Here is a 14,659-nt window from a genome sequence, read left to right on the forward strand (position 1 = left end):
ACGGGGAGCTACAGATCACCCTGAGGCCCGGGGAGAGGAGAGGACAAGTACAGTAGCATTCATTTATTTATTTATTTCATGAACAAAATTCAAGAGACACCGCACACACCGCACACTGCTTACTTTTCTTTACTTTATTTCTCGCTCCGAGAAATAAAGTAAAGAAAAGTAAGCAGTGTGCGGTGTCTCTTGAATTTTGTTCATTGATTCACCTTCTCCTGCCTCACACCTGCACCTGCATTACTGAGGGCTTGTGCACAAGGACTCTCTTGAACTTTTAGTTATTTATTTATTTAGGTATTATACGACTAGGAAGGTGGAGAGAGATGGGGAGGGGTTGGCAAATGATGGCAGGCGAGTGCCCTACCGATTGGCCACGGCAGGGCCAAAGTATGAAGGTATCCAGTAGCATACAGTACACACTGTGCATAAATACAGAATACAGAAGACATTGCACATCATTACACATTACGTGAACATATAGCTCACTCTTGGGTTTAATATATGTGTAATGATGTGTGTAATGTCTTATGTATTCTGTATTTATGTAGGGGGGGAGGCATACATGAGAGAACATGACATAGTCAGAGAGCAAGGTTTCTAGGTTCTTCTAACACCTTCCACCATCTCTGATTATACTACAGTTACTGCAGGTAACACTGAGAGGAGTCTCTCTCTCTCTCTCTCTCTCTCTCTCTCTCTCTCTCTCTCTCTCTCTCTATCTATCTATCTATCTATCTAGCTAGCTATCTATCTATACATCTCCCCCCTCTCTGTGCTAGACTGGCAGGCACACACACACACACACACACACACACACACACACACACACACACACACACACACATGCACTCACAAACACACAATCAATGAATTATACATTTTTCACACATGTAATGACTCATAGATCATATCCAGTCCGGAAGTCACGATTCTCACAGACAGACAGACAGACAGACAGACAGACAGACAGCTAGTCAGTGTGAGTAGGCGATCCCTCACCTCCTCACTGTGTTTTTAAAGACTAATTACTTGTGTATGATTGTGGACATTTATGAACATTTGAATGCACTCTGAGTGCCACCGAGAGACATTGGGCTCCTCCCACGAACACACACACACGCGCACACACACACCTGCTCAATTGCACAGCCCACACATCAAAGTTTGCCCTGAGTGTGCAGCGCGAAGCGCGCTGCCTTCTTACGAACAGAGACAATTGTTTGCCTGTCGCAATTCCACAAGTGAAACCCAAATCGGAAGTTAGCGCTTGTCGCGCTAACGTTAGCCAGAGCCATCTAATAACAGAGTTGCGCAAACCGGGGACCAGGAAGTCGGTTGGTGATGTGATTCGCGTAGATTAAAATGTTTCTTAACAGTAAACTTCTGTTCGTTGGAAACTAACACAGAACCATCACATACCAAACAAAGATTACGTACAAACAAATTACATTACCTTTACCACATTTTCTGTGTTCTACGGCCACCTCCTGGAACTAAGTAACTTCTAATAGAACTAAAGTCAATGGGGATTTCCATGTTAACGCTCCGTGAGGCTCCATGAGAGCCGCCATTGCTGTGGAAAGATTGGTCCATAGAGGTCTATGGGAGTGGCGTAACTCTGATATTAGATGGCTCTGACGTTAGCCATCCATCACAGTCTCCATAGTCAAAGCCCTGAAACATCTCCTGCATACGGGTGAGGTACCCACTCGCAATGTAACACTGCACACACCACATTACCGTTCACTACACGCATTCATTGAAAACAAAACGCCATACTTACCTGATGAGTTCCACCATCACCTTGTACTGCCAAACGGAAGCATGCGCCGTTTGGGTAGTATTTGAAATGCCATCTTGACTTTGGGTTGGGGAATGTTGATCATCATGGGGGTTTGGAATGTTACTTTGTATCACAACAGGTCTGTTGAATGTGGGATGTAGATGCGCTTTACATATGGGGTTGCTACAATGGGTGAGATGTGTTTGAGATACATGTTATTGTTTGGGTTGCGTTTAATGAGGTAAACATTGTTTGTGTACTACTGTGATGGTATAGCCCAATCATGTTGGTAATAGTCAATCTGTGTGTTAGCCAATCACCGTATCTGTTGAGCTTAGTGAAGGGTGTTTAAAAACCCTGCTCATTTGGCATTTGGTAACTCGGGGGGTAAAGAGCTGGTCACCGGAGAGAGCTCTGTTAAAGTAAGTGTCCCTTTTTGAAATTGCTGCCTTGTTACTGAAGCCTGCCTTATTTTTGATTAAGTGCCTTATTTTTGCATTTTGCTATTTTTGATTAATTTTGGACTTTGTCATATTTTTGCTATTTTGGATTATTTTTGCCGTTTGCTACCTTTTGTCATTTTTCAACGTTTTGCCTATTTTTGATGGTGGAGGATTAACTGGCACTTGTAAATAAATACACTGCAATTTTGAAACTCAATTTTCCTGCATTCCTGACGCTACTTTTTACCATTTTTCCTTGACTCCAACCGCAACGCTGTCCTGGCGAGTGCGGTGGCCACCTGGTCACCCACATTTGGTGTCATGAAGTGGTTTCGACGCTGACAAAAATTGGAGTCAGAAGGAAAGTGGTAATTGGCTTGCTGAGATGGCTTATCGCAGGCTGAAGAAAGATGACAAAGCGGCAGATCCAGCAGAGGACCAGGAAGAAACACGAGGGGAAGATGGCGGCAACACTCAAGGGTCTGACCTGGCGGCACTGCGTAAGCTCCTGGAGAAGTCACTGGAGGGCCAGGAGAGGGAGGCCATGAAACAGGAACAGCGCTGGAGGGGCATCCAGGTCCAGATGAACCAGCTCCGCGACGACTTCGAGAAAGAGAAGCAGACGACGACCACGGCGATGGCAGCGGCGGTCCAGGCGGCAACAGCAGCGGCGACGGCGCTCCAACCGGCGGCGACGGGGGTCCAACCGGCAACGGCGGCGGCGACGGCAACAGGGAGCCAACCTGCAACGACGGCGGCGGCGACAGGGGGCCAACCTGCAACGACGGCGGCGGCGGCGACAGGGGGCCAACCTGCAACGGCGGCGACAGGGGGCCAACCTGCAACGGCGGCGACAGGGGGCCAACCTGCAACGGCGGCGACAGGGGGCCAACCTGCAACGGCGGCGACAGGGGGCCAACCTGCAACGGCGGCGACAGGGGGCCAACCTGCAACGGCGGCGACAGGGGGCCAACCTGCAACGGCGGCGACAGGGGGCCAAATGCCACCACCACCACCAGCGGCGGCAGTATCAGCAGGTCAACCAGCGCCGGCGGCACCACCATCAGCAGCAGCAACACCACCACTAGCAATGCCCATGGAGTGGTCCAGACGCGCTATCCCGAAACTGGAGGAAGGAGAGGACATTGAGCAGTATCTCATGACATTCGAGAGGCTAGCTACAGCATACTGCTGGCCAAAAGAGAACTGGGCGGTGATCCTCGTTCCCCACCTCACAGGAAAAGCGCGCGCAGCATATGTGGCGATGGATCCGAGCCACACCATGAACTATGATCGTGTCAGAGAAGCCATCCTGCAAAAGTTCGAGATCAATGAGGAGACCTACAGGCGACGATTCCGTGAGCCGGATGTCAAGCCCGGTGAGACACCCAGAGAACTTTACACCCGACTGAAAGACCTCTTTCACAAGTGGATCAGACCGACAATTAAGTCGGTTGAAGAAATCTGTGAGGCACTGATACTAGAGCAGTACCTGAGAACCTTGGCTCCAGACGTCCGAGTATGGGTTAAGGAGCGGCACCCACAGAGTGGTCAGATGGCAGCAGAACTGGTCGAAGACTACGTTGCAGCACGGCAAAGACACACCAGCTTTCGCTTGAACCAAGACAACAGGCCAGCAGCCAGAGGTAGGTCTGATGGTTTTGGTCAGGGTGGTGGTCAACAGCCTAGCAATCGTCCTAGAGATAACACTTTCACCAGTAGGTCTAGCTCTCAACCTAGAGATGGTACTGTCCCCTTTAGGCCCAAACACACTGTAGCGCCCAGAACGTCCTCATCCATTATCTGTCACTATTGCGGTCAAGAAGGCCATATAATGCGTGATTGTCCTAACCGTAAGCCCAAGGGAGCCGGATACAGTTGCCTACCGACACCAGAGGGGGGGGCAGTGGGTTTCCTGGGGAGGTTGCAGACAGTGCAGGTATCTGTTAATGGGAAGCAGGCCATTGCAGTGTTGGACACGGGGAGCAACCAGACACTAGTGCAGCCACACTTGGTAGAGGAGCGAGACCTGTTACCCGGTAAAAAGGTTTCCATTATGTGTGTAAATGGAGATGCACATGATTACCCAGCAGCTGAAGTCTACATTAATGTTGATGGCCAGGTTTATCAGCTAATGGTTGGTGTGGTGGAGAAGTTAAGCCACCCAGTGTTAATCGGCCAGGACATCCTAGTTTTGCCAGAGCTTTTGCAGTCCAGCAAAGTGGTAAACATGGTAGTTACCAGGTCCCAGAGCAGCAAGCCAGCAGACACGGAAGAGCAGGCCAGCACTGATCCATTGCATGAGCTACCTTATGCTAACAGTGATGTGGAGTGTGTTAGCAGGGGTAGGGTCAAAAAGTCCAAGAAACAGAGAAGACAAGACAAGCTGGAGGGCACTGTTAAAAGAGCCAGAGAATTGCCTGTAACTCAGCCAGATGGAGACTGGGAGGAGCTTGTAACTGACATAAAGCAAATGCAGCGGGAGGATGGGTCACTGAAGAAGGCGTTTGAGAAGGTCATTGAGGAAGATGGGGTCAGTACAGGGGTCCCACCTACATTAGCCGGGGAGGGCTATGTCCTTAGAGGGGGGATACTCTACTTTCGTCCAGAAGGGGACAGAGAAGAGCAGCTGGTAGTACCCTCGCAGCTACATAGCAGAGTGATGACTATGGGGCATAGCATTCCCTGGGCGGGTCACTTGGGGCTCCCAAAAACATATGCTCGCATTTCAGCAAGATTTTTCTGGCCAAGCCTGTATAAAGATGTGCACAACTTTTGTAAAGCATGCGAAGAATGTCAGCTTACCAGCAAGTACAGGGCTAGTCCATACCCCCTACAGCCACTTCCGTGCATTGATGTTCCATTCTCGCGCATAGCAATGGATATTGTAGGCCCACTAGAACGAACGCAGACCGGATTCAAGTACATTCTACTGATATGCGACTACGCTACTAGATATCCTGAGGCGTTTCCACTGCGAAAAATATCTGCCAGACCCATTGCACAGGCGTTACTCCAGTTATTCTCCCGTGTAGGCATCCCGAAAGAAATAATCACTGACCAGGGTACAGCTTTTCTCTCTAAGAGCTTGAAGCAGGTTTATGGTGTGTACTAGGTATAAAGGGTATTAAGACCACCCCCTACCATCCTCAGACCGATGGCCTAGTTGAACGTTTTAACCAAACCCTGAAAAGTATGCTGAGGAAGTTTGTGGCTGAGAATGGAAAGGACTGGGACCGTTGGCTACCCTACCTTCTTTTTGCATACCGGGAGGTACCCCAAGCGTCCACTGGCTTTTCGCCATTTGAACTGCTCTTTGGCTGGCCAGTGAGGGGACCCCTGGACGTGCTTAGGGAGGCCTGGGAGGGTCCGCAGACCCCAGAGACTCAGTCCATCCTTGCACATGTGCTCAAGATGAGGGAGAAGATGGAGAGAATGACTGAACTAGTGCGTGCAAACATGGAAAATGCACAGACCAGACAGAAGACCTGGTATGACCAGAAGGCCAGGCAGAGAACTCTGGTCCCGGGGCAGAAAGTGCTGCTCCTGCTGCCCACATCAGAAAGCAAGTTGCTGGCCAAATGGCAGGGGCCATACAAAGTCATCCGTCAAATGGGCCCAGCAACGTACGAGATTGAGATGCCGGGCAGGAGAAAGCCGAGGCAGACTTTTCATGTGAACCTGCTGAAAGAGTGGCACACTGCGGCTCCAGTGCTCAGGGTGCAGGCGCCGGTGGTGGAGGAAGAAGATCGACCGGAGCAGTTCTTCCCGACCAGCCAACCAGCAACCACCCTGGACTTGTCGCACTTGACCTTGCAGCAACAGGCAGAGCTGGACCAGATCATCCCCACCGACCTGTTCCAGGAGGCACCAGGTTTCACCACAAGGGTGGAGCACTCAGTCACGCTGACTGACTCGACTCCAGTGCGCCAGCGCATGTATCGTGTGCCTCAACGTCTGCTACCTTCACTCAAGGCAGAGGTGGAGGACATGCTGGCACTGGGAGTCATCGAGAGATCGACAAGTGACTGGTGCAACCCGGTTGTGCTTGTTCCGAAAAAAGACGGGACACTAAGATTCTGTGTTGACTTTCGGCGGGTCAATGCCCAGTCGAAATTTGATGCGTACCCCATGCCTCGCCTGGAAGATTTGATAGAGAGGCTGGGGAAGGCCACCTACATTACCACACTGGACTTATGTAAGGGCTATTGGCAAGTCCCATTGACCGAAGAGACCAAGCCCTACACCGCGTTCCGCACTCCCCAGGGCCTGTATCACTTCAATGTCATGCCATTCGGAATGCAGGGGGCACCGGCCACTTTCCAGCGGCTGATGGACATTGTGCTCGCTGGAACTGAGTCGTATGCAGCTGCTTATTTGGATGACATTGTGATATACAGCGCCACCTGGGGGGAACATGTGGAACAACTACAGGAAGTGCTCAAAAGGATCAAGCAGGCCGGCCTCACCATCCATCCCCAGAAGTGCGCCATTGCCCAGGAGGAGGTGCGCTACCTGGGGCATGTGCTGGGGAGGGGAGTCATACGGCCACAGCAAGACAAAGTGGAGGCGGTGCAGAACTGCCAGAGACCTCAGACCAAGAAAGCAGTCAGGTCATTCCTTGGCCTGGTGGGCTGGTACCGGAAATTCATTCCGGATTTTGCCAGCCGAGCAGCACCTCTCACTGACCTCACCCGAAAGGATGCCAATCCTAAGGTTCAGTGGGGGGAGGAGCAGGAGAGGGGCCTTTGCGGACCTGAAAGGGGCTCTTTGCAAGGGGCCTGTGCTTCAGAGTCCTGACTTCACCAAGCCCTTCACTGTGCATACTGACGCCTCCGGTGTTGGTATTGGCGCAGTTCTCCTTCAAGGTGAGGGGGAAGACCAACGACCAGTGGCTTTTATTAGCCGCAAATTGTTTCCCCGTGAAACCAGGTACGCAGCTGTTGAGCTAGAGTGCCTGGCAGTGAAGTTTGCTCTTGACTCCTTTAAGTACTATCTGCTGGGCGGTCACTTCACGCTCGAGACCGACCATCGCGCCTTGCAATGGCTTGGGCGCATGAAAGACACGAATGCCAGGATTACTCGCTGGTTCTTGGCACTGCAGCCATACAGGTTCACAGTCCGGTACCGGGCCGGAAAAGTGAACACAGTGGCTGACTTCTTGTCTCGTCACCCGAGTGACTGAGACTGCAGAGGTGGCGGGAAATGTGAGTAGGCGATCCCTCACCTCCTCACTGTGTTTTTAAAGACTAATTACTTGTGTATGATTGTGGACATTTATGAACATTTGAATGCACTCTGAGTGCCACCGAGAGACATTGGGCTCCTCCCACGAACACACACACACGCGCACACACACACCTGCTCAATTGCACAGCCCACACATCAAAGTTTGCCCTGAGTGTGCAGCGCGAAGCGCGCTGCCTTCTTACGAACAGAGACAATTGTTTGCCTGTCGCAATTCCACAAGTGAAACCCAAATCGGAAGTTAGCGCTTGTCGCGCTAACGTTAGCCATCCATCACAGTCTCCATAGTCAAAGCCCTGAAACATCTCCTGCATACGGGTGAGGTACCCACTCGCAATGTAACACTGCACACACCACATTACCGTTCACTACACGCATTCATTGAAAACAAAACGCCATACTTACCTGATGAGTTCCACCATCACCTTGTACTGCCAAACGGAAGCATGCGCCGTTTGGGTAGTATTTGAAATGCCATCTTGACTTTGGGTTGGGGAATGTTGATCATCATGGGGGTTTGGAAGGTTACTTTGTATCACAACATGTCTGTTGAATGTTGGATGTTGGTGCGCTTCACATATAGGGTTGCTACAATGTGTGAGATGTGTTTGAGATACATGTTATTGTTTGGGTTGCGTTTAATGAGGTAAACATTGTGTACTACTGTGATGGTATAGCCCAATCATGTTGGTAATAGTCAATCTGTGTGTTAGCCAATCACCATATCTGTTGAGCGTAGGGAAGAGTGTTTAAAAACCCAGCTCATTTTTCATTTGGTAACTCGGGGGGTAAAGAGCTGGTCACCGGAGAGAGCTCTGTTAAAGTAAGTGTCCCTTTTTGAAATTGCTGCCTTGTTACTGAAGCCTGTCTTATTTTTGATTAAGTGCCTTATTTTTGCATTTTGCTATTTTTGATTAATTTTGGACTTTGTCATATTTTTGCTATTTTGGATTATTTTTGCCGTTTGCTACCTTTTGTCATTTTTCAACGTTTTGCCTATTTTTGATGGTGGAGGATTAACTGGCACTTGTAAATAAATACACTGCAATTTTGAAACTCAATTTTCCTGCATTCCTGACGCTACTTTTTACCATTTTTCCTTGACTCCAACCGCAACGCTGTCCTGGCGAGTGCGGTGGCCACCTGGTCACCCACAGTCAGACAGACAGACAGACAGACAGACAGACAGACAGACAGATAGATAGATAGATAGATAGATAGATAGATAGATAGATAGATAGATAGATAGATAGATAGATAGATAGATAGCCACCTCTCCAGATCCCTGAGCTTGCGGATGAGTCTGCTGTTCTCCTGGGACAAGCGCTCCCTCTGCTGGTCCGAATTCTCCTGCTTGTCCAGAAGAACCCTCTTGTCCCTCCTGATCAAGGGGATATATAGGGTGCAGTGTGACAGTGTTTTTTTTATTCAGCTGTGTGCATATGACTAAGTTTAACAAAGAAAAAAACATGCACATCCGTCTCAAAATGGAAATAATCCGTCTCAAAGTCAAATAATAGTAAAACAAAATGTCTGTAACACCATAAGGGCCTACCCCTGATGAAAACCTCTATAGTGGTAATGCCATAGACATACAGTAGACATACAGTATTATCTTCTGTGTATCTGTGTATTTATGTATGCTAGCAGACACCTTCATTACCTTGGGGATTAATGCAGGTACTCTACACAGTCACTTCCTCCCTGCACTTACTGCAGTTTATCGACCTCCCTCATGAGGTCCTGCAAGAGGCTCCTGAGGCCAGCCTCAGAGGTGGACTTGGTTGCAGACCTCATATCCTCCACTAGCGGGTCAGTGCTGCCACCTGCAGCGCAGGAGGAGGAACGACATAACAGATAAAAATGACTCAGAGAAAGAATGAGAATGAGAATGACTCACATGCTCGCTCAGTGGGATTATCCTTGCTGTGGAATAATTTGAATCATGCATAACAATTATATCTTTCTAGAAACGGCTCTGCTCTCGCCTTATTTCCCTTGGAACGTTTTGCCTCTGAGCAAGACGACACTGCTTGAATAAAGATTACACACACGTTACGGTGTAGTCAGAGATGTGAAATTGGAATTATGCATGGGTTGGTGCCATGGGACAAAAGGGGAGAGATACTACATACTTGCCGTGCTGCTGCTGCTGATACTAGATCCCGATTCGCAGTCCTCCAGGCATTTGGGGAGATGTTGGCGGAGCTGGGTGTTCTCCTCCTTCAGGAGGCGAATCTCTCGTTGCAGAGTGGCCAGGATCTGCTCGCGGAAATTCTTCAGAAGGAATATATGAATGATGCATAGGAATGTGCATGAGCTCTCAGTCTCTCTATATGTTTTACCCACCATGTACGTAATGCAAGCAGGGGCTTGGCAGGAAATTTTGGGCCCTATGTACAATTAGCTTCAATGGACACCCTCTCCCCCCGAAACCATGCCTTCATAAATGGGACTGTGTGGGGGCCCCCTATATACATGGGACCCTGGTGTCTCAGTCACACGTTACCCCCCTGAAGTAATGATTTCCACTACAAGGTCAGTAGAGAGAGAGAGAGAGAGAGAGAGAGAGAGAGAGAGAGAGAGAGAGAGAGAGAGAGAAAGAAAGAAAGAAGGGATAACAAGAAGAGATACTGTATAAGATGAATCTGTTGTTTACATTCTTGGCCACAGGTTTGTTTCTGATGCGCTTGGCTTTGCTGGAGTAGCGCAGGGTGTTCATGGTCTCCTGGAGATTGGCAGCTGCTGGGGACACACACGCAATCTGTCAATCAATAAAGCAGAAGGACAGTCAATATCAATACCCATATCAATCATCAGCATCAACAACAACAACAATACTAATACTAATACTACTTCTACTACTACTACTACTAATAATAATATATATATTTTTTTCCATTATGATTTTTATTTACAAAAAAACTGTACCCTCGACTATTCTTTGAAGCACAGTAAAAGGTTCTTCTATCTGTGACACTGAATGCATATGCATACACGACTCACCAGCCACAGGTACACCTTGCTAACACCGGGTTGGACCCCTTTTTACCTGCAGAACTGCATTACATGTAACTGCCTGCAACAACGCTCAAGTAGGCGGTGGCGTTGCAGCAATGCTCAGTTGTTACTAACCCAAAGGGTGCCAAGAAAATGTCCCCACACTGGTACAACACCAGCCTAAACTGTTGATACAAGCCAGGATGCCAGCAGACTCATCAACCCTGGCAAAAAAAACCTTTCCAATCTTCTATTGACCAATTTTGGATGTGCCTCAGTTGTAGCCTGAAATTATATTTCTTACCTGACAGGGATGGCAACGGATGAGGTCATCTGCTGCTGCCTGCAGCCCTTCTGTCTCAAATTTGACATGCTGTGCGTTTGCTCTGCGGCATACCTCAGTTGCAACAAGTCTTTATTTGAGTTTCTGTTGCCTTTCTATCAGCTCAAACCAATTTTCCCCTGACATCTGGCATCAATAAAAAATTTTCCTCCACAGAGCTACCACTCAATGGATTTTTTTTTCAGACCATTTTCTCTAAACCCTAGAGATGGTTGTGCTTGAATATCCCAGTAGATCAGCAATTTCTGAAATACTCAGACCAGCCCATATGTCACAATCAACAACCTTGCCATGTTCAAAGTCACCTATATCACCTTTCTCCCCCATTCTGATGATTGGTTTGAATCAAGGAGACTTAAGATAGGAGGGTGCACTGACGTCATCGGAGCGTAGTACAGAATTTTCGAGAGGGGAGTGCAATTCTTCTTCTACGGTCAGTATTGGGACTTGGAAGCATGGTAAAGTGCGATGCCACTTCCATTTTTTTTGCCATTGAGTCTGGAATTAGTGTAGTAGACACGAAAGACAAGACTCTTAACTTGGTCTTTACAATATACACATGAACTCAACCGTATGCACAAATGCTGTTAATTTGGAGTGAATATTACATAAAATAAAATTAACTAATAATACTAAAATATAACGATGACTGATTTAGCAATGAATACCATGAGCGTGATGCCCTTGCCTCCCAGTGAGTCGGACAGGAGCATGGTCAGCTTGCTGTCTCGATATGGGATGTGGCCGTTGCGCTTCTTAGGGTCCACCAGTGCTGTGATGCACTTGCCTAGAGCACAAAACACCAGAAAATAACAGAATATACCTGTAGAAAACACAAGCATGAGAACATAAACGTGAATACTGTAAAATGCGTCATTGTTCTTCATTGACATTCATCTTTATGTGGCCACAGGCAAATATAAACCACATTAGACAGATGAATAAGTCCTCCCTGTTTGTATGTGTGTGTGTGTGTGTGTGTGTGTGTGTGTGTGTGTGTGTGTGTGTGTGTGTGTGTGTGTATGCGTGTGTGTGTGTGCGACGTGTATGCGTGTGTGCGTGTATGCTTGCATGAGTTGGTGTGGTACCTAGTGTGAGTAGACTCCTGTTGATGTTGCCCGTCTCCTCCAGCAGCTTCTCAGTGGAGTCTCCATCCTTAACCCTTTCACTGCCAGCCAGGTCCACCACACATAGCCGTCCCTGCCTCACCACTAGAGCCCCTGCATCACTCTGAGGGTGGGGGCATACAGTATTCTACATCAGTGCTTCCCAAGCTTCTCTTAACCCTTTAAGACACAGCGATATACATTTACTGTTACCAACATGACAATGACCAAGTCGTAGTTTATTACTAAGGCCCTGTGTTATGTCATAGTAGTGTAGTACTATGGTAGTTAACTTTTCAATGACTATTACAGTGTTCCGCTGGTGGTACGGCGTGCATTAATGGTCTACGGGACCCATCGTTTACTGTTTATTACTGTGTATTCATTAATGTTAATGACATACAAATAATTTAAACCCCTTAAAATCAAGATGGCTTCGCAAGCCCTCCCGCATACTTGCTGACCCCTTTGGTGGTTCCTGACCCCCGCATCACACACACACACACACACACACACACACACACACACACACACACACACACACACACACACACACACACACACACACACACACACACACACACACACACACAGAGCACATAGTACTGTACACACTCAGCACATAGTACTGTACATGAAAGGGAGAGTTGAAGACCACTGTTGAATATAACTGTACTGTATGGTGGTGGGTATGGACTTGGGAGTGTTCAGAATGAGGGAGAGGGGGTGGGGTGGGGGTGTTGGGTGACATACAGAGCTTTACATCAATAGGGGGAAAATGGAGAGCTGACCTTTACGGTAACATGCTGTATGGCGGTTGAGGTGTACACAGGGTCGGATTAATCATCGCATCGGGCTAAGTATGGCTGCAGCCAAGGGGCCCCAACCTGCCAAGGGGCACCCAGTTGGCAAAAGGGGGGGGGGAAATCAATAATCAATAATGTGCAAAGATGCGGTCTAGAAAACTTAGTCTGCTGTGTCAGTTAGGGTTTAAAATCTTATTGATTCTCCTCTTGGGTCGGAATTATGACACTGTCTGTCGATGTAATTTTGTTACGAAATTTGTCTTCCGTGGGGGGCCCACGGCGGAACCTGTAGTCTAGGGGCCCCGTACCTTCCTAATCCGGACCTGGGTGTACATCGGTATGGATAAGGGCATATACTTTAGCTACAGCATTGGACTGTACGTCAGCAATGTTGAAAGGGAGAGTTGCATATATACAGTAACCATAACATGCTGCATGGGGGTCCGTGGGTTTGAGGATGTTACATCAGCATGAGCGGCTATCAGGGTTGGACTGGGGAAAAAATACGGCCTGTCCGGGCACTTTTGGCTTAAAGGGGCCCCTCATAATTAGCACCGCAGAACTGATTCACCCCGCACCCTTGTGGGCCCATTTTTTTCAAAAACGTAAAAAAAAAAAAATCTTTATTTCTGAAAATAGGGGCCCACAATGGTGAGGGGCCCACCGGGAAATACCCGTTATGCCAAATGGCCAGTCCAGCATGAGTGGCTATCCATCCTTAACCCCCTCTCTGCCAGCCAGGTCCTACCTAACCATGCACAGACAGGCCTGACTCACCACTGCAGTCCCCGCATCAGTCTGGATGGAGAGGGGAGAGATAGTGGTGGGGGGAATTATATACGGTACTGTGCGTCAATAGGGGGGGAGAGAGACGACGTGTGTTATATCAGAATGTGTGGGTGGGACTGGGGGGCAGCATCTCTCTGATGTACAGGATATGAGGTCACAGAGGTCACAGGAAGAGCTTAACGTTACGGTAATATAAGGGAGAGATGAACTTGATATTACAGTAATATCCTGTATTGGAGGTGGGTGTGTTTGGGGATGCTATATCGGTGATGGCTGGGGGTGGCATACAGTACAGCAGTGTTTCTCAACAGGGGTGCCTGGGCACCCTGGGGTGCCGCGGAAACGTGGCTGATAAATAAATGATGTAATATAATACATATTTTTCTAAATTGATAAGTTAATGTTAGTCAGTGGAATCTTTCATCTGCCAATTACGCACAATAAAGTAAATATAGGAGCCCCAGTCAGCTGCAACTTCGAACGTAGGTCGTGTGACGTCTACAAATGTGTTACTTTTCTAAGCTTGTGTGGTATCGGATGCGATGCCATGTTACGGCTTGTTGGTTTGGGGTGCCTTGAAAATGTTCATTAATTGAAAGGGTGCCTCGCCTAAAAAAAGGTTGAGAAACACTACAGTACAGTGCGTCAGCAGAGGTGAAAAGGAGGGCTGGTTTATACTGTATAGCAGACCAGTGGGGGTGTACATCACTCTGGAGGAAGTGTGTGTGTGTGTGGGGTGGGGGGGGGATATACAGTGCAAAAGATTCTGTACTGATACGCTAATATGTGGCAGGAGGTAGGTGGGTTTGCAGGTGTTATGTCAGCATGAGTGGGTGGGGGTTGTGTACATCGCTCTAGGTGGTGGTGGGGGGGGGGAGCAGCACAGATAGAGTACAGGACGTCAATTTGGGGGAGTGGAATTGAGGATGAGTTGGTCTCCATCCTTAAGCGAGGTCCACCCTGACTCATCACTGCAGCTCCTGCATCAATTTGATACCGTGTTTCGACTGACACGGTGCAGGTGGTGGGCCGGTAGTGGGCTGGTGGTGGGCCGTGGGGGTTGAGAGGTGGGGTTGGTGATGGAGGTGTGCATGTGGAAGGAGAGTAGGAAGGAAGAGCAGTACACAGTACGTCAGTAG

The 14,659-nt window shown here is 48.5% G+C and overlaps 1 protein-coding gene across 1 annotated transcript in view; it reads right to left on the reverse strand.

Annotated features, from left to right (window-relative positions):
- LOC134452596 (kinesin-like protein KIF12) overlaps window positions 1–14,659 on the reverse strand; it is a 29,291-nt gene that overhangs the window by 4,264 nt on the left and 10,368 nt on the right. The window contains exons 9-15 of the mRNA XM_063203058.1: window positions 11,908–12,049; window positions 11,488–11,606; window positions 10,136–10,240; window positions 9,612–9,753; window positions 9,191–9,302; window positions 8,750–8,857; window positions 1–20 (exon numbers count right to left, since the gene is read on the reverse strand). The exon at window positions 1–20 is cut by the window's left edge and continues 122 nt beyond it. Of these exons, the coding sequence (XP_063059128.1) occupies window positions 1–20; window positions 8,750–8,857; window positions 9,191–9,302; window positions 9,612–9,753; window positions 10,136–10,240; window positions 11,488–11,606; window positions 11,908–12,049 (748 nt within the window). The remainder of the gene's footprint in view (window positions 21–8,749; window positions 8,858–9,190; window positions 9,303–9,611; window positions 9,754–10,135; window positions 10,241–11,487; window positions 11,607–11,907; window positions 12,050–14,659) is intronic.

This window comes from Engraulis encrasicolus, chromosome 7 (assembly GCF_034702125.1).
Source record: "Engraulis encrasicolus isolate BLACKSEA-1 chromosome 7, IST_EnEncr_1.0, whole genome shotgun sequence".
Taxonomy (NCBI): Eukaryota; Metazoa; Chordata; class Actinopteri; order Clupeiformes; family Engraulidae; genus Engraulis; species Engraulis encrasicolus.